Source organism: Leptosomus discolor, chromosome 4, assembly GCF_034619465.1.
Source record: "Leptosomus discolor isolate bLepDis1 chromosome 4, bLepDis1.hap2, whole genome shotgun sequence".
In the NCBI taxonomy this organism is placed as follows: domain Eukaryota; kingdom Metazoa; phylum Chordata; class Aves; order Leptosomiformes; family Leptosomidae; genus Leptosomus; species Leptosomus discolor.
In genome coordinates this window covers 80,285,863-80,310,176 of record NC_141394.1, presented here as the reverse complement: position 1 = coordinate 80,310,176, position 24,314 = coordinate 80,285,863, and the positions used below count along the sequence as shown (strand labels likewise).

Sequence of the window (24,314 nt, the reverse complement as noted above, 5' to 3'; positions counted from 1 at the left end):
TCCCGCCAGGGTCAACCCACCACAATATGCAATAAACTGGAAGCCTTCTCCATGCACGCTGTTTATTTTGGTGGAATTCAGTTAGGAAACTGCTGTACTTTCAAGCACGTAAGTGCCAGCAAAAACTGAGAACAACAAAACCCAATTCAAGTGCCAAGATGTTACAGATACCGTATAGCCGACCTCAAAGACGCAGAGGAACTTCTGGGCTGAATAAGGGTAAAAACAGTGCTCAGAGGGAGATCCCCACTTCCATGCAGGATGGGGAAGCTCTGGGAAGGCAGGTGGGGAGGAAAGGACCTTCTCGAGCTGTGCAGAAATATTTTGGACTATCCCAAACGACACACTGCGGCCGGAAAAGCTTTCTAGAGGAATAAGGTGAGGCGCACACTCATCCAAAGCTGTTCTTTTCCTCTAAGGCTGTATCATTTAAGCAGGGGAGTGATGGGGGCTTGGAAACCCGGCACGCTCCTAAAGAGTTAAAATGTAGTTATGGAGACTGGCACCATTAAAATTCTGGTAGAGTATATTTAAATCGCTGGGAAAGCTGAGCTTGTCCAACCGGATAGTCAGACCGCAAGTTCCCCCAAAATAGGGCTTTGATTTTCCAACACAACACCCAAAATCCTCTTCTGCTTTTATAAAACACATGTGGAATCACATTCCCGATTGCACAACATGGCTTGAGGAATAATTCCAGGCATATAGGTATAAACAGGAGGTCATCGCTCTGGAAGGGCTGAGAATTTCACTGGCACCAGAGGAGCCGCCGAGCCCGGTCCCTGGTGGCCATGCTGCCTGGAGAGCCGCCCGCCTACCGACGCAAGGTCATGGGTGGTTTCGCTCAGCCACAGCCCTCGATGACAAAGAAATATGAGTAAATATCTGAGAAAAACACTAAAAGCAAGAAGCTTTTGTGGTCCAAACAAGCAAAACCAAAATTCATTGACCGGGTACTCTGCCCTCCTGTTCCAGGCAGTACTTTTGGGCTGTCAGCCTTGTCTGAGGAGTCAGCTCGGAGATGGGAAGTTGTCCATGTGTTTTGTGTCCACGCAGCCCGTTACAAGGAGGTGAGCTCACCTTCGAGGGCTTCTTCCAAATCCTTAATTTTCATAAAGGTGTTCTCGGGTCACCGAGCCTTCTCTGAAATACATTGCTGCCCCAAAGCCACCTCTTATTATTTCCCCCGTGCTGCTCTAACACTTCCAACCATCGCCGCTGTTTCAGCATTCTTTTCTTTTCTCAAGCCCACTACTTTTGCCAGCCTTATTTTAAAAGAGGCTGCCAGGGTGAAACAAAACCTGAATGCATTTTGCTCAGCCTGTTTTGGGCAGGGCAGCACCGGGAAGGGAGAACTTCCCCCAGACGTCGCCACGTGCTTTAGCTGTGCAACCGGATTCACACCTGAATACACTGTACACGGGAGCTCCGGGTTATCACTTCTGGAGGGGACGACACACCACCGTGTCCCTTCCCCACCAAGCAAGGCTGGTTTTATTAGACTTAGTCTAGGAAGAGGATGCAGGAGCTCCCAGATTTGGATTATTTTCGTAAGGAAAACAACTTGAGCTCTGCTGCAGCTCAGAGCACTGAGACGTGGGGTGCCTGAAGGCATCCTGCCCTTCGCTCTCTCTGCCTCAACTACCATAGATCACAGGATGGTTTGGGTTGGAAGGGACCTTCAAGACCATCTAGTCCCAACCCCCTGCCCTGGGCAGGGACACCTCCCACCAGACCAGGTCGCTCCCAGCCCCATCCAGCCTGGCCTTGAGCCCTGCCAGGGAGGGGGCAGCCCCAGCTGCTCTGGGCAGCCTGGGCCAGGGCCTCACCGCCCTCCCGGGGAAGAATTTCTTCCCAAGATCTCATCTGAATCCACCCTAAATCTACCCCCTCTGATGCCGACACTTTTATTTTGCTACATCCACTGCCACACCTCAGACAGGCCAAAATGACTGCGCCAAACCGACGGCACACGGGCCCGTCCGCACATCAGCCACGCGAGCTGCGCAGCCACCGCTCCAGAGCTGACACGGGAACGACCCTGCAGCTTTATCCCGTGCGTTTTAAAAGCATCGTTGATTGACAGGAGCCAGGTCAATGGACTCACAGGAAGGCAAGGGCAGGAACAAGGCTGCTGCTTCCCTCCCGACAGCAGAAAACAGCACACACCAACCAGGAGCCGCTTGTGGTTGACATCTCAAACAAAGATCCACCATCGCTCGCTCCGGCACTGACAACGGCCTGTGCAAGTGGCAGGGCTAAAAATCCAAACTGCATCGTTGCTAAAAAAACAGACTCATGGGGTTTCAATCCTGTAAAGAGATTTTTTTTTTTTAAAAAAAAAATAAAGGTAAGGACATTACAAGCCAAAGCAAATCCCAGAAGCAAAAGCCTCCTCTGGATGCTGTTGGAGGTCAAAGGACTATTAAGCACCTAAACACCCAGCGAGTGACATTCGGGGACGTCAAGGGGCGCCGTACGGGTGCGGGCTGGGGAGATCTCAGCCGTACCCCACCACCCCACGCTCCCAGCACGTCCTCGCCACCCCGTTGGGTTCCCAAGCCTCGGCGCTTTCGGAGAGGAAAGGCAAGCGGCCCCGGCGGCGGAGCCTCGCCGAGCCAGGCTGCGCAGTAACCAGTGGCAACTGTGCCTAATCCAGCCGGAGACAAAACTGCCGGCGCTCATTCACACCCACCTCACGTGCTGAGCAGAGTCTGTGCACGGCCACAACTACTGTGTTTTCTTTTTTTTGTTCAGTTTAAGCTTAGTTTTAGAACAGTTGGGTTTGGGTTTTTGTTTTTTTTTTTAAATAAGCAGATTTAAATCAATTTTTACAAAGATGCAGTTTTAACAGATGAGGCTGGTGTCAGCTTCAGTCTGAAGGATGCACCAAAGTCTTTTCCTCTGCGTATTCCCTGTACAAAATACCTTTATTTCAGTGCTCTCTTGCCATAGCATTGGAGAAATTACCAAGAAAGAAGCTGCTTTAGTGCCAACATTCTTGACTTTTGGAAAGAATTACAAGAAGAGAAAAGGCTGAAATCAGCAGTTGCTCTGCCCCATATTCAGGTGACAGCACCGAAAAGCTGCCCAGTTGACAAAATGATGCTGGTGTCACACCACCTATTAGGTGTATTGACAGCATCAAATGTCAAGACTGGAAGGAAAAAAAAAAACAAACCCATGTATTTTCCACTGAAGTTCCAGAAGAGGCGAGTCACCAGCCATGTGGGCTAATAACCAGGGACCAAATTTCACTGAATTGCTAATCCAGATTTTTGGTAGCTTCAACAAATTTTTATTTTTAATTTTAATTCTAATTGATCTCATTCTAAACTGAGAAAAGCAAAGGTTAAATGAAGACAGAAAAGCTTTCCCCGCCCTGCTTTTGATCTATGACTACAACAGAGGTGGGAAGGACCCTGGTGCACACGGAAAAAGACAAGGAAAAACTTGAGGTCTGTGGTAGCTGCACAAATACACATATATCTGTCCCTTTTTCCTCCTCTCCGGGCACGCTCAGCTACCAGCACCCGGCAAGAAAGGTGCTTAGCAGCTCTCCAGGGAGGTCCGGCAGAAGAGAGAGCCAGGCTCTTCACAGAAGTGGTAGGAGGACACGAGACAATGGGCAGAAGATGAAACGGGAGATGTTCAGACTGTTGGGAGAGGGTTTTCCACCATGAGGCCAGTCAAGTAGGTCGCCCAGAGAGGCTGGGCCATCTCCAGCCCTGGAAGTTTTCAAGACCCAACTGGATAAAGCCCTGAGCAGCCTGGTCCAGGCTCACAGCTGACGCTGCTTTTGGAGCAGGAGGTTGGACTGGAGACCTCCTGAGGCCTCATCTAACCCCCTAAACCACTCTATGAGCCTGGCTTCCCAGGTACCCCGTCAGCACTTAGAGCTTGTGCTGCAAAGTCGGCCTGTCACGCTACAAACAGACAAAAATCTGGACCACGGAATTATTTTATTCTGTATAAAAACGGATACGCAAGAGAACAGAGGTCCCAACACCTCGTTTAAGACACCACTCGGCGCCACGATGTTGAAAACCTTCTAGATAACAACCTGAAGTCCTCCCTTTCGATGTCACCCCTTTCCCCTCCATGCTACAACACCTCCCCCCCCCAGCGCTGTGCACGCAAACAGCCTGCCGCCTCCTCGGCCAGCCCGGGGAGATGTTATTCTTCTTGCAAAAGAAAAAAAAGAAAGAAAAAATAAATCCCCTCGATTATTTATGCCGCTCTTTGAACAACACCAGCTATTGTCAGGGAGTGTTTTACAGCTCTGAATGTCACATTGAGAGTCTGGTCATGCCAGGAGGAAAGCCTGCCGCTGCCACGTCCCAGCATAAACCACTTTATTCAAGGCTCCCAGAGCCCAGTGCCGGGTAAAACCTAAAAGGAAGCCGGTGGGTGTGACGGCCACATTTTGTACAATGCTCTGAAAAGAAGCAGGCAAGGGTGTTTGATTTTTTTTTTTGAGGTGTATGGTAGAAAAACATCATGCAGAGGCAGGTGAGGCTAAGTGACCGAAAGCTTTGGCTCGATATCGCTGCAGAGGAATGGCCCGGAGAAGCGTGGGGGTGAGCAGAGCTGGAGACTTTCCCAGCAGGACCTAGGGAGAAAGCAAGGAGGGAGCTTTGGCTGTTGAGAAAACCAGGCTGGCTCAGCGGACAAGAAACCAGTTTCCTGCCTGATTGGGACTGTGTGGAGAGCAACGGGGCTCAGGAGGGAACCGTGCAAACAAAGCACAGTTACCTTCAACTCCTACCGGGCAGGAGCAAGAGCTGGGGAGCGCCCGAAAACCACCGAGGCACTGCAAGTTGAAAAAAAAAACAGGTTAAAGAAAGCAACAGGCCCTTTTCCACGGTGTGTTACGTTCCAAAGCAAAACTGGACGGGTTGCAATCTTCCTCCGCCGCACCCCGAACGCCAGGTTTCAGGTTACTTCACCCGACAGTACCTGCAAGAATTTTTCTCTGAAGCGTGTTACTTCTACCAACACCTAGCTCTTACCGCCAGCCTTTCATCTGCAGATCTTCGAGGGCCTGCAAAGAAAGCAAGTGTCATTTCCTTCCCCCTCCCACACCCCCGTGAGCCGACGAGGAAGTTATAACCCAAGCGAAATAATAAATATCGCCCGGCGAAAAGGGGAACGCAGTCAGCCAGAGGAAAGCCAGCGTCCCCGCGTTACTCCAACCTACAGGATCCAGCCTTCCAGCCTCCGGCTCAGGAAACAGCTTTTCATCGCCGGGTATTAAAGCTCCTCCCAGTTTTGGCATCTCCACCTCTTCTGCCTGCAGAACTAGTTTTAAGGGCTGAGGGTTTGGGTGGGTTTTTTAACCAATTCGTGGCTATTTGCACCATACCCAGCAGCGGCGCTCACAGCTTTTCCAGCCGCCGTGGCACATCTCACGGGTCTGTTTACCGTCAGCAAACATCCGAGCCGTAATCCTGGATTTATCGCTTCGGCTTCCTGGTAACTCCCCCACGGCTGCTCCCTCAAAAGCCCAGAAATCCAGTTTACCACCCTTCACAAGGGAACCTCCGGGCATTTTGAGAGCTGTATCGTTTTATCTCCCCTGCGATCTCAATTCACTGTGAAAATATTTGGTGAAACCTATTAGGAGCTTTCCTGATATAGATGCATAGACTCTACCACTACTTCTGCCCACACAATTTTCTCTAACGTCCAAAAAAAAAGGCAAAGGCAAACTTTGCTTTTTAAATACAAACCCTACGCTGCTCAGCACCCCTGTTCCCATTATCTTTGAGGTCCCCGTGAATTTTTCCAGCAAAGACACGACGCTGCTGCATAAATCCTTTGATTTATGTAAAATTTGATCCCTTTTCCATCCTTTTTTACGAGCAAAGGGTTTCTCTTTTCCTTTAGCTGTAGCTTGACGAATAACTGCATGATGACTGGAAACCCACGCTGTCAAAAGACCCGAGCGTTGGAGTCCTTTGCTAAACCCTTCACAAAAGCCTTTGGACTTCAGAGGATGAGAAGGGCATCAGGAGCACAGACAGCTTCGAGAGATACGATATCAGCACCTAGAGCAAAGAGAGCTGCACGCGAGCATCACCTTCAGAACTTCCTTTTTTTTTTTTTTTAAGACACTGCCCTTTATTCTCCATTTTAAACAGCAGCAACAGGGAGAGGGACTTGCCCGAGGTCACCGGCCAGGCTGGTGGCAAGGTGCCACAATCCGCCGTGCCGTACTCATTAGGTATCACTGCCCCCTGAGCCACGGGATGGAGAGATGAAGAGGAAAGCTTTCCACGCCAGAAGGCAGCTCTCTGTGGCAGGCAGGGAGAGGCTGAGAGGCACAACGGACCTGCTCCCCGCAGCTCCCCCCCAGCACCTCTGGCACACCGCGCACCTCCTTTGAGGCAGTCGGTTTGTTCCTCCTCTAACAGCGGTGTGGTGGAAAGCAGCCTGGGCTGAGCTCATGACTTCAGGTCAGACCCCCAAAGCCAAGAGTTGCAGGGTTGTGCCTAGACGTTGAAACAACGGCATTTTCATGGAGAGAAGTGATTAGTCTCCCCCCACCCCCCCAAAAAAATCAAATTATTTCCACGGGGCCCCATGCTGTCTGAAAACGCGGGCGCTGCTGCACTTAAACTGACACAAAAGCACCGATGAGAGGTAACCCTGAAGGCACGCGGGGCAGCAGCAGGGCAGAGGGTCTGTCCTCACCCTCGTTGAGAGCCCTGAAAAGGCTCCCCCTGAATGCTTCCATCCAACAGAAAACCAGGGAAAAACTGCTCTCCTCTACTTTCCGCCACGGGCAGCTCTGAGCAGAGCTCCCAGCCAAGGTGAAGGCAGGACTGAAGGCAGACAGCGATGGCCGGGACGCATCGCAAGCAGCGTGGGCAGCAGGTTGAGGGAGCCGATTCGTATACCCCGCTCTCATGAGACCCCACCTGGGGACCTGTGTCCTGGGGTCCCCAGCACAAGAAAAACATGGACCTGTTGGAGTGGGTCCAGAGGAGGCCACAAAGATGCTCAGGGGCAGGAGCAGCTCCCTGTGAGGACAGGCTGGGAGAGTTGGGGGTGTTCAGCCTGGAGAAGAGAAGGCTCTGGGGAGACCTTAGAGCGGCTTCCAGTGCTGAAAGGGGCTGCAGGAGAGGTGGGGAGGGACTCTGGATCAGGGGGTGGTGACAGGACGAGGGGTAACGGTTTCACACTGCAAGAGGGGAGATTGAGATGAGATCTTGGGAAGAAATTCTTCCCTGGGAGGGCGGTGAGGCCCTGGCCCAGGCTGCCCAGAGCAGCTGTGGCTGCCCCCTCCCTGGCAGGGCTCAAGGCCAGGCTGGATGGGGCTGGGAGCGACCTGCTCTGGTGGGAGGTGTCCCTGCCCAGGGCAGGGGGTTGGACTGGATGGTCTTGAAGGTCCCTTCCTACCCAAACCATCCTGTGATGCTATGACTGTCATAGAATTCCGTTCTGAAGATCGTGGTTATCAACCACAGCTTTCAAGCAGCGCTGGATTTCACTGGTGGTGGAGAAGGCATCTCATCCACGGTGTGGTGGAGTTGTAGGCTCAGTGCATGTAGCATTGGGACATGAAAACAAGTGAAAAAAATAGGTTGCTAATGATTATTTTACTAAATTTAAAAAATATAGCCCAATAGTTGTTTTCCTATACTTTCTGCCTGCATGAAAATAACATATGCCAACACGAACCGCAGTGGCTATGGGGGAAGGATTGAGTGGGAGAAAATGAAGTTATCTCTTGATCAGTATTACATCAGCTCAACAACAATATTTTGATTATGAAAAGTATTGCACAGTGCCCCCAAAGAGGCACAGGCTTCCTTATGTTTTCTCTGTCATCTAGAGTTGTTTGAGGAAGGTTCAATACTGCATGGCTTAAAAATACCAAACCACTAAGACGCCATGCGGAATGGGTCGTCCTTCAAAGACTGCCGTCTGCTTTAAATCCTTTTTATTCCTCCAGCCTGAGTGCCTGGAAGGAAGCTGGGAGCTCTTCACTGTGAAGTGATATTGCTGGCCACCTTTCATGTAGGAGAGGACGACTTCTGAGCAGGGTCAAATGTAGCAAAAGGCCCTTGAGTTAAAGGATGATCGACACCAGAGGTCAGGGCGGTCTTGGGGCTGCAGCCATGGTGGCAGCTGCTGTTTCTGTTTGTCCTGGGCACGGAGATGATGTGGATCCAGTCACAGAACCACAGGATGGTTTGGGTTGGAAGGGACCTTCAAGACCATCCAGTCCAACCCCCTACCCTGGGCAGGGACACCTCCCACCAGAGCAGGTCGCTCCCAGCCCCATCCAGCCTGGCCTTGAGCCCTGCCAGGGAGGGGGCAGCCCCAGCTGCTCTGGGCAGCCTGGGCCAGGGCCTCACCGCCCTCCCAGGGAAGAATTTCTTCCCAAGATCTCATCTCAATCTCCCCTCTTGCAGTGTGAAACCGTCACCCCTCGTCCTGTCACCACCCCCTGATCCAGAGTCCCTCCCCACCTCTCCTGCAGCCCCTTTCAGCACTGGAAGCCGCTCTAAGGTCTCCCCGGAGCCTTCTCTTCCCCAGGCTGAACACCCCCAACTCTCTCAGCCTGCCCTCACAGAAGGACAGCCCTCAGACCATCTTCGTGGCCTCCTCTGGACCAAAGAGAACAAAGCTTTTTAGGTTAAACAAAACATTGCATCTTCTTTGGGCACCAAATAACCTTTCATACACACTTCATGCACTTAGGGAAACCACCCACGTAATACACAGCTTTCTGCTTTTGTAACCGATTGCCAGATTAGAAACCAAGGTGAAAGACCACTTGCTGAATTGTTTGAAAGTATTTTATCACTGATCTCTTGATTTGGACCGCAAGTTTCTCCCCAGTCTGAAAATGAAAATTTAATCTATCAGATTCACTGAAGTAAAACAGAGAAACTATTGTATATGCAGGAAAATTTCAGTGTGAACGTTTTCAAGTCGTGTTAAGTGACAAACAGGTTTGTTGCTGCATCAAGGTACGTGCATATGGTGACCATCATCACCAGACCACGAGACGCCCATATGGGGATATTGCCTTTGAAAGAGAAACTGAAGCTCAACTCCTGTAGGTAGTTTAAATTTAAGACAGGAGGGTTTCTAGGGTAAAAAAAAAAGCTACAATCTTAGTCAATGTACAAAACTCACTTGGGTGAATGTTGCACCAACCGGTCTCAACGAAGGCATAAAACCTTCTTATCTTTCCTTGCGCTTGCACCATGTCACGTGTCCTGTTGAGAAGCTATTTCAACCCAGCTCTCTCCATGAGCCTCATAAAAGGATTTCATCGCAACAAACGCCAAGGCAAAGAGAAAGAAATGACTTAAAAATCCAAATAAAGCTCTTTTTTTTTTTTTTTTACCATGTAATTGCAAATAACAAACATATCTGTGGTTTACAGAGGAGGCAATAAATTAAAGCTACAGTCACAAATCAGACCAAAAAAAGATACTTAAGTCATTCAATCCACCACCCCAGGATGGCTGCGGCCCCATGGGATGCTTCTCAGTTTTGTGAAAGACTCGGAGTCCTCAGCTGAGGAAGTACAACACGAAGAGCACTCTCAGAAGTTTTTTTTTTTTTTCCTTGGAAAATGAAGCCAGCCCTCTGGTACTTCCTGAGCACAGCCTCTTCGGTCTGGCTGCAGCCACAGAAAATGAGCAAATAAGCTTTTTATTTGTGAACTGAGCACATCGTTAAAAAAAAAATAAGTTTGATCCTCGGCAAAATGGTTGCGTGTGTTTCTTCTGTAACTACCCAAAGATGGCTGCGACATTTCGGTTTCTAGAAAAAGAAACCGGCACTTAATATCTTTCTAACTTTAAATTGGTGCAAAAAAGAGGCATTTCAACCCGTTAGGAAGCCGAGGACCCCAGCATCTTAACTTCCCCTCCGATAAAGGCTACAGCAGAACGGTCCCATGAGATCCACCAGCAGCAGCAGGACTCGAGCCTGGAGAGAGCCGTAATTCTCCTCACCTTCTGCTACTCTCACTAGACACAACAGAACTGCAAAAAAAAAAAAAAAAAAAGGCCAATCTCCTGTATTTTTTTCCAGTTTTCATTGAGCTGCAGCCCTCAGCCAACACTTGGAATGCACGGGGGGGGTCTCCTTCCACAACTTTGGTCAGGAAAAGTATTTTAGGAGAGGTCACTAAGCAAAACAAGTTGAGGGGGTTTGGGTGTTGTGGTGGTTTATTTCATTTTTTTGGTTATTTTTTGATATTTTGAGTTCGGTATTTTGTATAAAACCTGTAGCCAGACATCTCCCAACTCATGGAAGTTCATGGGGAAGCCAAAAGCCACACAACCGCATACCCATGGGCACCGCACTAGTTTCCACTGCATTTCCAGAGGACATTTCAGAAAGGAGAAACGTAGGGTGAATGAAAGTGCCAGAGGTGAGTTTGTCTGAACAAGCGTGTCGTAAATAGCTTCTCTCCCTCCGCTGAAGTTCAGCTGGGTGGAAGTCCATACAGACGGACACCCCTCCAAGCGCAGGGTTTGGTTTCAGAGCAAGCCCATCCATTACGACCCTGAGCACTTTCCAACGTGGTATAAGCAGGAGAAAACGCCAAAGCTTAAGTGAATGAGCTTTCCAGCGGGTAAATCCAAGACTCGGGCGATCTCGGCTGATTTAGGCTGTGCTTTAGCCGTCTCCCTACACCACAGATGTGACAGCAGCACAATAGCATGAATAACTTTTGCGGCTCCCTCCCTACTGAACGACAGCATTCAGAGTCTAAATTAAGAACACGAAAACGATTAACATTACCATTAACCTCAGCCCCACCCTAATTGCACTACATAAAAGCATACGTAACAATTACAAAGATAACATTGTGTGTCATAAATATCACACACAGGAATACAGCAGTCACAGCATTTGTTTCCTGACCCGGGAAAACTGCTGTAATTGTAGGGTATTGTGCTCACGGAGGATTTCGATTTGGAAGTTGGTTGCCAACAGCCCGTGTTGGCTGTAATTTCCCATCAGGCTCTTAAAACTCTTCGGGTTCCCAATCAACACCGTGTCAACGCGCCGCGCCGAGTTCTGCACCGCGCAGTTCAGCAGGAATTTCGCATTCTCGGTGGATACAAATCAAGATCATCCCAGGGATATAAACGCTAGATGTGGAGATGGCAAGCAATTAGAGCAGAAATTGCATTTTTGGGGGATTTTTAATGCACATTTCACAGCTAAGGGCATCTAAACTAAAACACCTTTGCTCTTGGAGGCCCTCCATCCAAGTCAACAGGACAGATATTCAGGAGATCGTTTTGGTTTTAAGTAATTCAGTTATTACATCACAAATAATTAGCTGTTTCGAACCTGGACAGCCTCCAGGGGCTGGTGTGAAATTACTCAAATTCACAGAAACCACCACACCCTCTTGGACGAGTGCTCTGCCCACGGCATTTTCTCCTCCTGGTGGAAGCCATCCTTGCAAGGAAAGTTCTTCCAAGTATTCCCCCACTCCTTTCTAGGTAGAGAATTTAAACTGCCCAGATTACACATTTGAGGAGTGAAAATGATACCTCCCTTCCAGTGAGCCCCTAATGACGTGGTACCCAATAAAGGTTTTTGAAGTCCTGTCTTTATAAAGCAGTCTTTCATCTCAATGAAGCCTTCTTCATTCAGCATTTCCAGGTGACACCAATACCAGCTTTTAGCTCTAAATGCTCTCCTACCAAGCGCAGAGAAGGTTAAAAGCGACATTTTCACTCATATTGGTATTTTCTAATGAAAACGAACAGGTGACAGTGACCCAAATAGACACTGCTGGAGGAGGGGCTCTCCAAAGTGAAAATACCAACATTTCTGATGCCCCCAAGCCATACCGTAAACCGTTAGCATCTCACTTTCATCCCCACGGTAATCTGCCCACTTAGATCTCGCCTCGGTTTCATCTTCACTTTCTCCCGGGGATGAACAATCATTTCCACATCAACCCCTCCTCTCTCCTTCCTTAAGGTCTTTTATAAATTATACAGAGGATTTCATTTTCGGCGCTATCTCCCTCAAAGCCACCGCGTTGGGCTTTTGCTCCCGCTGCGACGCCGCTTGTTTCCCAAGGACCCCGCGAGGCTCAGCCCGAGAGCAAGACCAGCCTCCCAGGAAGGTGCCAAGGGCGAAGCTGAACCCTAACGGCTCGGCACTCAGCGACGAACACCTCCCTCGTTAGCATGCTGAGCTACATTAGTTCTGCCACTTACAGCACTACAGCATCAAAAGCGGTGGCGAATCCTCAATTTCACAGTTCGCAACGTGATGCACGAGCTCCTCGGGGGGTCTCCGGGCACGGGGCGCCGGCAGCATTTACACGGTGTTTTAGATGCGCGAGGTGCCGCCAGTAAATCTGCTAACGCCTGCAAAAGAGGCAGCGTGTGCAAGAGATGAAGTCATCCGGACGTACGGCGGGGGTTCAGACGGCAGAGGGGCCAAACGACTGCCCGGTATCACAGGCGAGGCTTTGGTAATGCCATGACCTCAACCGAGGAGCTGGCATCATCCTACAAATCAAATATGGGCTGCCTAAGAAGCCAACTTACACCGCAGGCTTTCCATCAAGCCTGGGAAGGCTTATGATCTCTCCACTCAATCTCCCTGCTACTCAGTTTTCACAGAACTTGCAAGATTTGAAGACTTCAAAGTTTCTCAAACGTGGCTGAAATTGCTCCGCGGTTCCAAAGGTTACTTGGGATGGAGGGGCTGATAAATACAGACTGCGTCCCGTTAGTGCTCTCCTGTCTTTGGGAAATCAAGCTTAAAACCACAACGCTGCTCACCGTTATATGAAAACTATGAATGACAGTTGTAGCTGCAGTTGTAGCCGTATCTAATATCAAACATTACCATTTTAGCTCATGTAGCTAAATCATGTAGCTAATATAAATCACGTAGCTAATATCAACTATTAGCATTTTAGCTAATTTTTGCACTAAGAACTTTTTATCTGTATCGAAAACCTTGTCCCCCAGTAAGCACAAGCAACACATCAGCCCTGATGATCAGAGTAAGACCAACCAAGGCTAGGGACTATTTCCTTGGATTCAAAGTCCAAGCAAAAAGGTGTTGGGGATAGTAAAAGACTCCTAGATACTCAAACGAGGACTTGCAGTAGGATTCTTCAATGCCTATGTAGTATCATGGCTTTACAGGCATTGCGCAGATTAATCAAACAGAATCATGATCTCATAGTGAAGCACCGAGCTGGAATTAAAGAGATTAATGTTCGGGTCCAAGCTCTAGAAATTCGCACCCTTGGGGAAGTCGTATCAATTCCTGCATCTCGCCTCTCCTTTCCACAAATCCTCCTTCGAATTACCGACTGCAGTACTGCGTGAAGATGCCAGAGGGAAAGACCATTCCAAAGGCTTTTAAATATTATTATTTTTTTTCCTTAATACCCGCCATGAGGCACTGTCTTGTTTTATTCATGGCTCTTTGAAGAAAGGTCTTCCATCTTAAGGGAATAAAACCCAAGTCTGTGTTATCTTTTTAATGATATCCCGTGCTTCTACCGGTGAAGTACAATTCTAAACAAATACTCACACGAACACACCAAAAACCGCGTAGTACAACAACGCCTTGGACGGCACTTCCTTACCACGCGTCTGTAGACCCAAAGGTTAGGTCAGGCGAAATTCTGAAGTTAGTGGAGCACTTCTTGCCCTACGTTCACACAGGCGCAGAAGGGCACAGCAAGAAGTACTGTCCCACAGAGTGTTGTCTATTTTGTGATCTCTCATCGCTGAAGACTTTGGTTCGTCTAGAGTTAAAGCCAGGCTCTTCCTTTCGTTTCTCAGGCTCACACCATCGGAAGCAAGACATTTAACCATCCTGATGGATTTCTAATTCAGTTACTCCACACCAGCTCACCTGTCAACCCCTGAGCGTCCAACATCTGGCACCTGTAAGAGGTCGTATCCCAATTCCTCTGTAAACCACAGAGATATCCAAGACTACTTGGAATGTGGCTTTTTCTGAAGGCTCTTTGGATAAGTTCATTAAGTTCAAAGTCAGCCTAGCGACCGCACCATTGCCCCAAAGACAAAATGAAGGCCAGATTTTGGTGAGGATGAAAAGAAAGGGGAAAGAACGTGGGTGGAAGAAGAACAATGAAGTTCAGTCACATGTCAAAATGCAAGATTTCAACCAATCTCCAATTGCCTTCAAAGCATAATTAACTTCAATTGTCTTTTGATTTTATCTCCATTTTCTCAGGTTCTAGGCTATTTGGGAGAGCACCCCGTGTACGTACATGCGGGTACGCACACCGGTGTGTGCACGGACTTGTCTAGCATTACCAACTTCCCAGCGTATCTGCTTTTCTCAGGGCCTCCTTGGAGAGCAAAACTTCGTGAGGAAACCAAACCTTTGGGAAATTCTCCTTCTTATCCTGTACAGTCACCGATAAAAAGATTTCTGCTCCCACTGCACCCTGCTGACATGGATGAGCTTAAACCAAGAGAGTATTCGAGCTCAGCTTGGCTCTGCTAGGCTCAGCTCTCCACTTCCCCCAGCGTTTTCTGACAAATTGCTCTCACAGGGATTTCAAAAAAAGATGCTGACTGGGACCTTGCCGTAAGGAAGAGATTTTCCTTCCTTCTCCACATCAATTCTAAAGTTTCCTGAAAAACACAAGGACAGAATTCAGAGAAAGCGATGGGGAACCTGTAGAGACAAAAGACCGAGGAAAGCCTGACCCAGGCTAAAGACTAATTGACACTCCAGGCTACCTCCACAGCTCCATCCATTTTCCATTTACGCTTCTGAAGTTCCCTGGCAGCAGCTGGGGCAGCAGAAACCAAATCTCCAAACCTTGCTGCTGTCTGCGTGATCACACGCCCCGAGATGTGAGCCCGTCACTCACTTTTCCAGGAACCACAGCAAGTCAGTTCCCCCTCCTCCCTCCATGTCCTGCCGTATGTTGTGAGCCTCTAAATCTCTACGTGATGGTGAACCGAGAGTATTTTGAGGGAATTTAAAGGCAAATAATGATGGTCGGTGTTACCTTCACTGCAGCAGTTCTTACGGATTCCTACTGAAGAAATCAGTCCTGGATCTAGTCAGAGACTACATATCTATTCCCTCCTCTCCCCTTCTGCCCAAAATGAGATTTACCAGAAAAAAAACAGTCAATTGAGGGTCTCAGCAGCTCCCAGGCAGGCAAGTGACCGACATTACCATTCTCTCTTACGGGCCAAGAGGTAACGTGAGCAGCAAGACTACATGTTGGGGGGGCAAATACGGAAGAACATCAGCTTTAAGAAAACGTAATGACCCTGCAGGGTAGGTTCAGCACAAGTTTGATTCAGAAAAATAGACTGGGTGTAGCCAACGGGGTGGAGAATTCCAGCCAAAAAAATAGAAGGTTGTTTCACTCCCAAAAAACTTCCCTATTCAGTGGAAAATTCAGCTCGCTACGAAGTCAGATGGGAGTTTCTGAGCCAGCCCAGGCAGGGGTTCACCTATACACCCGAACGAGAAAGGCCAAGAACAAGGCATGCAAACACGCAAGCCCTGCCAAAACCCCCGTGGTTTTATCATCTAGAGTTCAAATCAAGACCTCCCGTCCTGCTGTTCGCACTGCACGCGGAAGAGTTTCCAAGAAACGTCTCTTGGCCGCCATCCCAAAAAACGCAGCTTCCGACCCGCTGCTGGGAGCGGAGCCGCTGCGCACGGCGGCGGCGGCGGCGGCTTCTCTGCAGCTGCTGAAATCCTGAAAGCTGAATTTCCTCCGAAGCCGCCCCCGTGCCACATCCTCTGCTGCAACAGCCCAGCGGTTTTGAACGATGCCCTCGATTTCTCTCAGCGCAACCGCTGACGCAAGCCCGAGGCGAGCCTGGTGGCCTAAGGCTCGAGGGGAAGATGAGCCCGCCCTTGCTCTCCTTGCAAGTTTTGCACGTCAGCGGGGACACTTCCCCCCTACCCTTCCTGTAAACCTGTTGAGATCGTGAAAACAAGGATGATGGAAAATCCTGGGCTAACCCAGCCGTGGCTCAGTCCTATCCAGTAGGGTAAGATGGGACAAACACCGAAGCTCTGGAAGATCTGGGAGTCATGAGCCAGCGCAACCATCCCCGGTGAGGAAAGGCAGGATTCAGGGTCAGGTTGGACGGGGCTCTGAGCAACCTGGTGTAGTTGAGGCTGTCCCCTGCTCGTGGCAGCGGGGTTGGACTAGATGGCCTCTAAAGGTCCCTTCCAGTGCAAATATTCTATGATGATGTGCTTCCCACTCATACTCTTCGGGAGAGGTGGCAAGCGTTTGCTAGGGCGTCTGTTTCTACCTCTCGCCCTCCTTCCCCTCCTCCAGTTCCGCAGCATTTTCACCTCAGCCAGTTGTGATTTGAGGCCACCACGACCTCTACCCAGAGGTGCCACCAGACCTGGGAGCACTACGATGCCTGGGATCTCAAGGTTTACAATTACACCCGCAGAACCTTTCAGGATGTAATCGAGGTTTCAGATCTCAACTCTGAAGTCTTCTTAGCCGTGTTCTGCAAATGCAAGCTCCCTCGTTTGCCGGCATTGCACCCCGTGCAAAGTCTGAGCTAGAATAAACGTGCCACATTGCTGAAACGGCTGACAAAAAGAGGACGGGAACTTGTGACAAGTGAATGTGACCCAGTGAAAACAAAGCCCAGAAATCTAGCGATCCATCTGAGTGGACAGCTTTGTATAGACTTCATGCAGCAGTTTTCTCCCACATAATCCAAACCTGAATGCTTTGGACCTGTGACATGAATCAGTAAGTGACGTATAATGAAACACTTTTTAAAAAGCAACCCACAAAAGGGTGCTCAAGCCCTTCCAGCGAACATCGGCTATTTCATAACCCCACTTTCAGAGGGAAAAAACCCCAAAATGCCTTTCCAGTAGCCCACAAGAGTTGAAAGGCTCACGGCGTGACAGACACGTCCAGCACCCCAGCACCCAGCGCTGCATCTTGCCTAGCAGCCCACGCTACCCGAAACAGCAGAACAAGCCCCATGACCTTAGCTGTGGACCTTGCTGCCTTATCCCAAAAGGACTTTGCTGCGGAAGAAAAGTGCTCTTGGATTATTTCACTCCAGCCAACAGAGTCACATCCACATCTGGCTTCATCACGCAAGCCAAACCCCTCTCACGCAAGCAATCCCCTTGAGACCATTTATGCTGGCCAGTCCCATCAGAGAGCGCTGGCCACAGCAAGGCATCAGCCCACGGCCGCCCCTCTTCACGTGAGTTCCGGCGCATCCTGCTGATTCGAGCGGCTTTAGGAGTCCAGGGGGCCACTGAATCGCCAACTCCCAACCCCAAAGAGCTAAGAAGCCTTGACAGGCACATCCAGGCCACAGGTTTTTTAGACAGCTACTGCCTGTGTGCAGGTAGCATCTTCATCCTACGTATTCACTGGATTACCACAGGACCTGTGTTATTTGGGGAGATATTTGAACATATGCATCTTGCTTCTCTAAAAAGGCTTTCCATACACAAGCAAAAACTGAGTAAGAAACGGAGTTTCGGCTATTAACGTTCACAGTGTGCACCACAGGCAAATTTCTTCTCTATCTCTGACTTTAGACTCGTTGAACTCAATGCTTTTCTGGAATCAGCTATGGAGAAAGCATGCACCAAAGACAAAGCCCTTCTTCGAGGACAGCCGGCCACTTCTCAGTACATTAGTGGCATTAATTCAGCCGTTGACCTCAACAGGAGTTGTCCCCAAATGAAGAAGTGAGCCAAGCAGACTAAAAAACACACGTAGCATAACACAACGTGAAATTCGGTTAAGTACATACACACACACACACTCACAGATCCGAAACACATGGCGAAGTATCACACACATTCAAAGGGAAGCATTTAGTCATCCATAAAAGTTACGACTGACTTCAGTTTGGCACAGAGGGATCACACCAGGTTTGCAAAGATTTCAAAGAATTTTTATACGAAACCATAAATTGGTCAAGCTCGTGAAGCACGCAGTGTCAGCGGGACTTTATGTGCAAGCTTTAAGGAAATATCAAACCACATATACAAATTTAATCTCCAGGCAGGGTGAATCCGTGAAAGCCACAGGAGCAAGAAATGCTTTCAAAAAAAGACCTCACTTATAAAAATCACCAGGTTTCACACACACATCTCAATTTTCTAGCAACACCATCCTAGCACCAAATCCATCTTGGTTGGGCTGAGTCCTTTGAAATACTAAACAAGAAATCTTGCAGTAAGATTTTTATATATTTTTTTAAAGCATTCTCAAACATTTCCTCAAGTCAGACCACGGGAAGAACTTAGACCAGAACAACTGCCCACAAACTCCCTGATGGATGTTGGTTTTTAAATTCTCTAACGTCCTGAGTAACGTTCCTTCTTACTCCATAACCTTCCTTCTTACTCCATGACCTTCCTTTTCTCAAAAAGACTCAGGGTTTTTTCTTTCCCTCTCCTTAATAAATCACTCATGCCAGAATTACGTGCCCATCTGTGCCAAGGTAATAGCAGAGGTCAGTATATTTCAGTCTAACACTGGTTTGTACAACCAAGAAGAACAAGCTTTAAGAAAAGCCCTCTTCAAAACATCGTGAATATTGATACCCAAACTCTGCGTGCCTCGCAACACAAACCACAAGCTTCAAAAATTAAAGATTCTTTCAAGTAAATAAAGAGAAAATACTGGATTTGTGAAAGTTTGCATCAAAACAAAGGCAAGCCCGCAGTTTAAGACGAGCACGCTCATTAAGGTCAAGCAGCGGAACGCCGGAGCGCAGGTTTCACCGTGCAGATGGTGTGCGACGGGAAGCTGTGAATCCACGAGAACGCTGTACGCTCAGCACCCCCGAAGGCTGCGGTGCCCCTGTGCACGGCTACAGCAGTACCAGCTTCAAACCCCAAACGTCTCATTTATGTTTCTACTATACCTCAAAAGGGATGCTCATCCAACTTTTCACCTCCCCAAGGTGACAGGCAAAGCTTTTTCCGATTAATAGCAAAGCGGGACGACGATGGGTAGTACACAGTCAATCCTTATTAAGGCTGATGATTATTCTCGATGCACCCTGTAAGACAGAAACATCCAGTTAATGGCTTGTGCCAAGACGAGTCGCTTCACGTGGTTGAGCCATGTTAAGCAAACTTTTTACTGCCCCAACTGCTTGAATTTTGGTGTGGATGGCTGGGGTTGTCCCATGTAACTGAGATTGTCCCACTCACTAACGTAGTCTCCATACAAAATTCGTTTATCAAAGCATTACAGGCACAGCTGGAGGTACACCAGCCTGCAGAAGGCATGGAGACGGTCAAGAAGACTGAAGACCACAGCTCAGGCCAATTAGGGAGCAATCCAAGGCTACGCGGTCTGCTAATACACATGGAGCTAACAAATTTACAAATTTAACAAAACAAATTTACTCTTTAACTGCTCTGTTTTGCAGAGGGGACAACACGGAACACACGTCACTTGGTCTGAAGCTGGAAAGATCTCCGTTTGCACCAGATTCTACATCCAAAACTAGACCGCTGCCTTCAAAACAACCTTATTTTCCCTCTTCTAGAGAAGGCAAGGTTTGTGGGCAGGAGCAGGGCAGCATCAGTGAAAAAAGGGACAAACTTTTCAACTGCACAAACCCTTCTGGAGGCCTGACACAGGGGAAGGTGCCTTCAAAGCTACGCTCTGCTGACGAAAATGGCTCCCAGGTGGAATTAGGCATGCACCAGTGAGACCATCTACAGGAGCGGATAGGTGGTTCTTCTGGAGTTGTGGGTACGTTATTAAGGAGGAGAAGAAAACAAGAACTATCACATCAAGTGCGAGGAGGGACGAATGAATTATTCCCTTGGCAACCAGTTTAACGGGACTCAGTTATTTTCTCAGTTATTCAGTTATATATACTTGGTTTCTCAGTTGCTTTCTGTAGGACTCCTTCCACTTTTAGATGTCATTTTCCACCAGAGCTTGTCACGCTTTCCACATGCCATACAACGCATAAACAGGCAAGATGCATTTTTATAAGGTAAGGCAAGCCCCAGGCAGCTAAAAGCACCTATGCTGTTAGAACACCTTGGCAAAATGCAACGTCCTCCTCAACTGCCACAAGTGAAAAGCTGATGCTCTTTCTTATGATGCTTTATCAGAGCCTTCAAGCCCTCTCACACATAGAGCAAGGTGCTATGCACAGCACCCAAATCACCCACCAGCACCCAGGCAGCAAAGCCGGCAGCAGAACCGATGCCCGAGAGCTCCAACAGCAGCTCCCAGGTTTGCCCCTGAGCATCTGGGTGTAGCTGACGGCGAGTGCCGGGCTGCAGAGCACCACTGGAAGAACCAACATCCCTGCTCCGACTCGAAGTATGGCACTGACAGCGTTTGTATTTGCATTTGGAGCGGGTCCAGAGGAGGCCACGAAGATGCTCAGGGGCTGGAGCAGCTCCCTGTGAGGACAGGCTGGGAGAGTTGGGGGTGTTCAGCCTGGAGAAGAGAAGGCTCCGGGGAGACCTTAGAGCGGCTTCCAGTGCTGAAAGGGGCTGCAGGAGAGGTGGGGAGGGACTCTGGATCAGGGGGTGGTGACAGGACGAGGGGTGACGGTTTCACACTGCAAGAGGGGAGATTGAGATGAGATCTTGGGAAGAAATTCTTCCCTGGGAGGGCGGTGAGGCCCTGGCCCAGGCTGCCCAGAGCAGCTGTGGCTGCCCCCTCCCTGGCAGGGCTCAAGGCCAGGCTGGATGGGGCTGGGAGCGACCTGCTCTGGTGGGAGGTGTCCCTGCCCAGGGCAGGGGGTTGGACTGGATGGGCTTTAAGGTCCCTTCCCACCCAAAATATTCCGAGATTCTGTGATTTGATAAATGGGATGATCAATTTATTTATTTGAAGCTGTTGCAGAAAGGAGATCTAGTCTGCAGACACAGGGAAGAAGCAGCAGAGCATCTCCTCCCTCGTGGCGCAGCAAAGCTCCCTGAGCGCCCACTCCAGCGCTTTGCATTCCCCAACAAATAACCCAGGCTCGCTCAGGGCAATGTGGATTCCCGATCCGGCTTTGTAGCAAAACAGGCTCCCTCTAATTATCCCTCAGCCTGATGACTTCTAAATGGTGGAACAGGAATACATCAGACTCAAAATGAGAGAGTGTGAAAACAAGACCGTCTCCTTTCTCCACTCACACCGCAGGTCCCAAGCGCACGAGGACACGCTCCCGCCTGAGTCATTCCCAGCAATGCTTCACAGCCCGGCAGCAACCACAGGCATTTCCCACGCAAGGGATTTTTTTTTTTTTAAATTATTTAAAATGAGAGGATAGAAAGAGCAACTTTGGGACTGCAAGGGGCAATGGCGTGATTTAGAAGGATCGGTCATGTCTATAGAGCCTTATTAGAAGTAATTTATATGCAAGTAAAACAAATCTCCCTCACTTTTCTAGGAAAATGCCAAATTCCATACTGATTTACACGCTTTACAATCTCATTGACTTCAGAGGGATTGCCTGCGGGGTGAATCACCAGGCTGCGGCCTCCCAGCGATACGGCGTAATCCCTTCATGCTCCTCCTTTCCAAAACCCCTATCCAGGTGCTGCAGCCGAGACCCCACGAGCCAAGTCTCAGCCCTGCGGCGACGTTTCTCCTCTCCCTGTTACAGCTTGGGGAGGGGGTGAAAGGGAAAGAAAAGGCTGATGAGGAAAAGCAAAACCCACAGCCTCGGCGAGCCCGGCGTGCGTGGCTGAGCACGGGGGCGGCCGGGGGGTTATTTGGGGCAGTGCAGGAGGAGAGACATGAACCCTCCTTCCACCTAATTAAATCCAGATCCAAAAGCCATTCTGAGCCGACAGCATGAAGTATTTTTGTTCGGAAGGGCAGGGATAAATTAACTCCTAACTCTGGCTCTAATCTTTTTTTTTTTTCATTGTTGTTTAAATTCTCCCACTTCCTAAGATTTCAGCATTTCCTCGTGAGAAAAGAGGAGCCCCGGCCTGCCAGCTCATCTACCCCTTCTCTCCAAGGCATCTGGGCAGATGCTTCCCCCAATCAGGCTCTTAAAAATTACACGACCTGCTTCTCCGTTTACAAACATCAGTGCAAAAGGCAACTGCCCACCCGGCCCTTCGCTGTTATTTACAGTGCTACCAACGCACCGGGCTAGAGGCTAATAAATGTGTAATGGCCCAGTAAACACCAAGGGCTTTATCTACAGCCCATTTCAAAGCCTGATCAAATATAATAATCCTTTGCACGTCTGTCTGCCCCTTCCCTGGCCTCCTGCGGGATGGGAGGAGATGAACACGGCTGCTCTATATTCAGACAAGAAAATGGGGTTAGCTATAGGGAAAGGGGGGGGTTAGCTATAAAGAAAGGGGGGGTTAGCTATAGAGAAAGGAGGGGGTTAGCTATAGGGAAAGGGGGGGGTTAGCTATAAAGAAAGGGGGGGTTAGCTATAGAGAAAGGAGGGGGTTAGCTATAGGGAAAGGGGGGGTTAGCTATAGGGAAAGGGGGGGTTAGCTATAGGGAAAGGGGGGGTTAGCTATAGAGAAAGGAGGGGGTTAGCTATAGGGACATGGATGTTTATCCCACTTCCACCTCAATTTCTTGGTCCCCAAAGGACAGGCACCAACCTGTCAGACCTCAACTTCCACACAATATAGAAATGCAGGTGGCACCTGCCTCTAGGATTCAGTAAAGCAGTTATTTATAAGACGAATATTACATGTAGGAAGCAGAGGGAAGTATTTACTTACAGACTGGGGTACAGGGGAAAAAGACCTGCACGCTTCATGAAGTGCTGTAGGAGACTATGAGATCAGAAATGCCGAAGCTTTTCAGAAGGAAGTGTTATTTTAAAAAAATATGGGAACAGGATCAATACTTAAGCAGTTTGTATATTACACAACTTGCACAATGCACAGGATTGCCAAGGAGCTGAATTCTTCGCGTGCATCTACCCAGGCAAGTGCTGACTTCTGCCAAGCCAACCGATTCAGCGCATGGGGGACAAAACTGATTTTTCAGGCAGATAATCCACCTCCTCAGATCTGAAATGGGAGATGTATTTCCCCCCCCCAATTACAGCTGTGGGTTCACTACTCAATATTGCTTCCCCATGCAAGTCTTGCTTGTCTTTTAGACTCTCATATCTCCAATATGCTATTTTAAATGAGTCATTTTGACACATTAAAGCTAAGCAGTTATGTTTTTATTATGCTATTACACATGGCTGTGACAAGCTTCCCTAAAGACCTGATGCTAAATCACAGTCCAATTATGGTTTGGTAAACTCACACGAACAAGAGCTAAACACACCAGAAAAAGCCACGAGGACTTCGCAGGGAGACCTCACCCCCAACGTGGGGTTACACCGCGGCACCATCCAGCCATTCAACACCCGGGGCTCCAGGAGCCAGACCTGCTCCATAGTTTTCTGGACCATATTCAAGGTTGGATTTTTTCCAGCCTCCGAAGTAGCCCCCAAACCAGGTCCCGGTGAGGTCTTCTGACAAAGCCAAGACCAGCTAACTTCACCACCGCCTCTTGGCTCAGGTGATGGGAGAGACCTGCTTCCCAGTTCGACCTGGTCAAGCTGGAGGGTCCTCCAACTCCGATCCACGCAGAAGGCGAGGGATCAAGGCAGGATTATGAAAATGGAGGCTCAAGGCCAAAATAAAGGAGCCTGGAGGCAGGGCTGTCATCAGGGCGTAGCTCACCCGTGCTGCCGCGCACCGGCCCCTTCCCTCCCCTCCACGGGACGTTTTTATTCAGCGTGGCCAGGAGACTCTTGCAGAGGATGTTTTAAAACTTGCAGAGCTGCCAAAAACGTCAAATTAGAGCTCAGCGAGAGCCCATAATAAATCCACCCAAGTGAACCGCAGCACTGCTCTGCTGCCTTTTTGGGTGAAACCAAAAATCGTGAAAGCAAAGATCGACCGGCAATTACACCCAAAACACTTCCTGTCTTTGCGCAGATCTTTGTTTGCTTTGGGTTTTCGTGGTAGATGGGAGCACAGACTACAATTTGCGAGAGATAGGTTATGGCTGCTAAGGCAAAGAGCTTGCTGGCTTCCCCCCTTCGCAGACAAAGCAAGCACTAAAAATGCCACTCTGAAACAGCTTGGTCCTGCATTCACAGATGGTAGCGAAAATTAGCATTATTTACTTGTGTCTTCAGTCACTTTTTAAAAGAAAAATAGATAAAGGAAGAAATGCACCTGAGTTAGGACTTCCTTCCCTTTCTTTTGCAACCCACACTTCAAATCGCAGCAGGGAAAGAGCATTTTGCACAGCTCTAGGAAACCACATTTAGAAAAAAAATTATACATTTACCCAAGAAGGAGAACGAAAA

General features: G+C 48.9%; 1 protein-coding gene across 1 annotated transcript in view; it reads right to left on the bottom strand.

Annotated features, from left to right (window-relative positions):
- Window positions 1–19,017, bottom strand: part of PTPRA (protein tyrosine phosphatase receptor type A) — a 101,103-nt gene extending 82,086 nt beyond the window's left edge. Inside the window, exon 1 of the mRNA XM_086464564.1 lies at window positions 18,915–19,017. Coding sequence (XP_086320690.1) covers window positions 18,915–18,932 — 18 coding nt within the window. The 5' untranslated portion in view covers window positions 18,933–19,017. The remainder of the gene's footprint in view (window positions 1–18,914) is intronic.
- Between the last annotated feature and the right edge of the window lie 5,297 nt (window positions 19,018–24,314).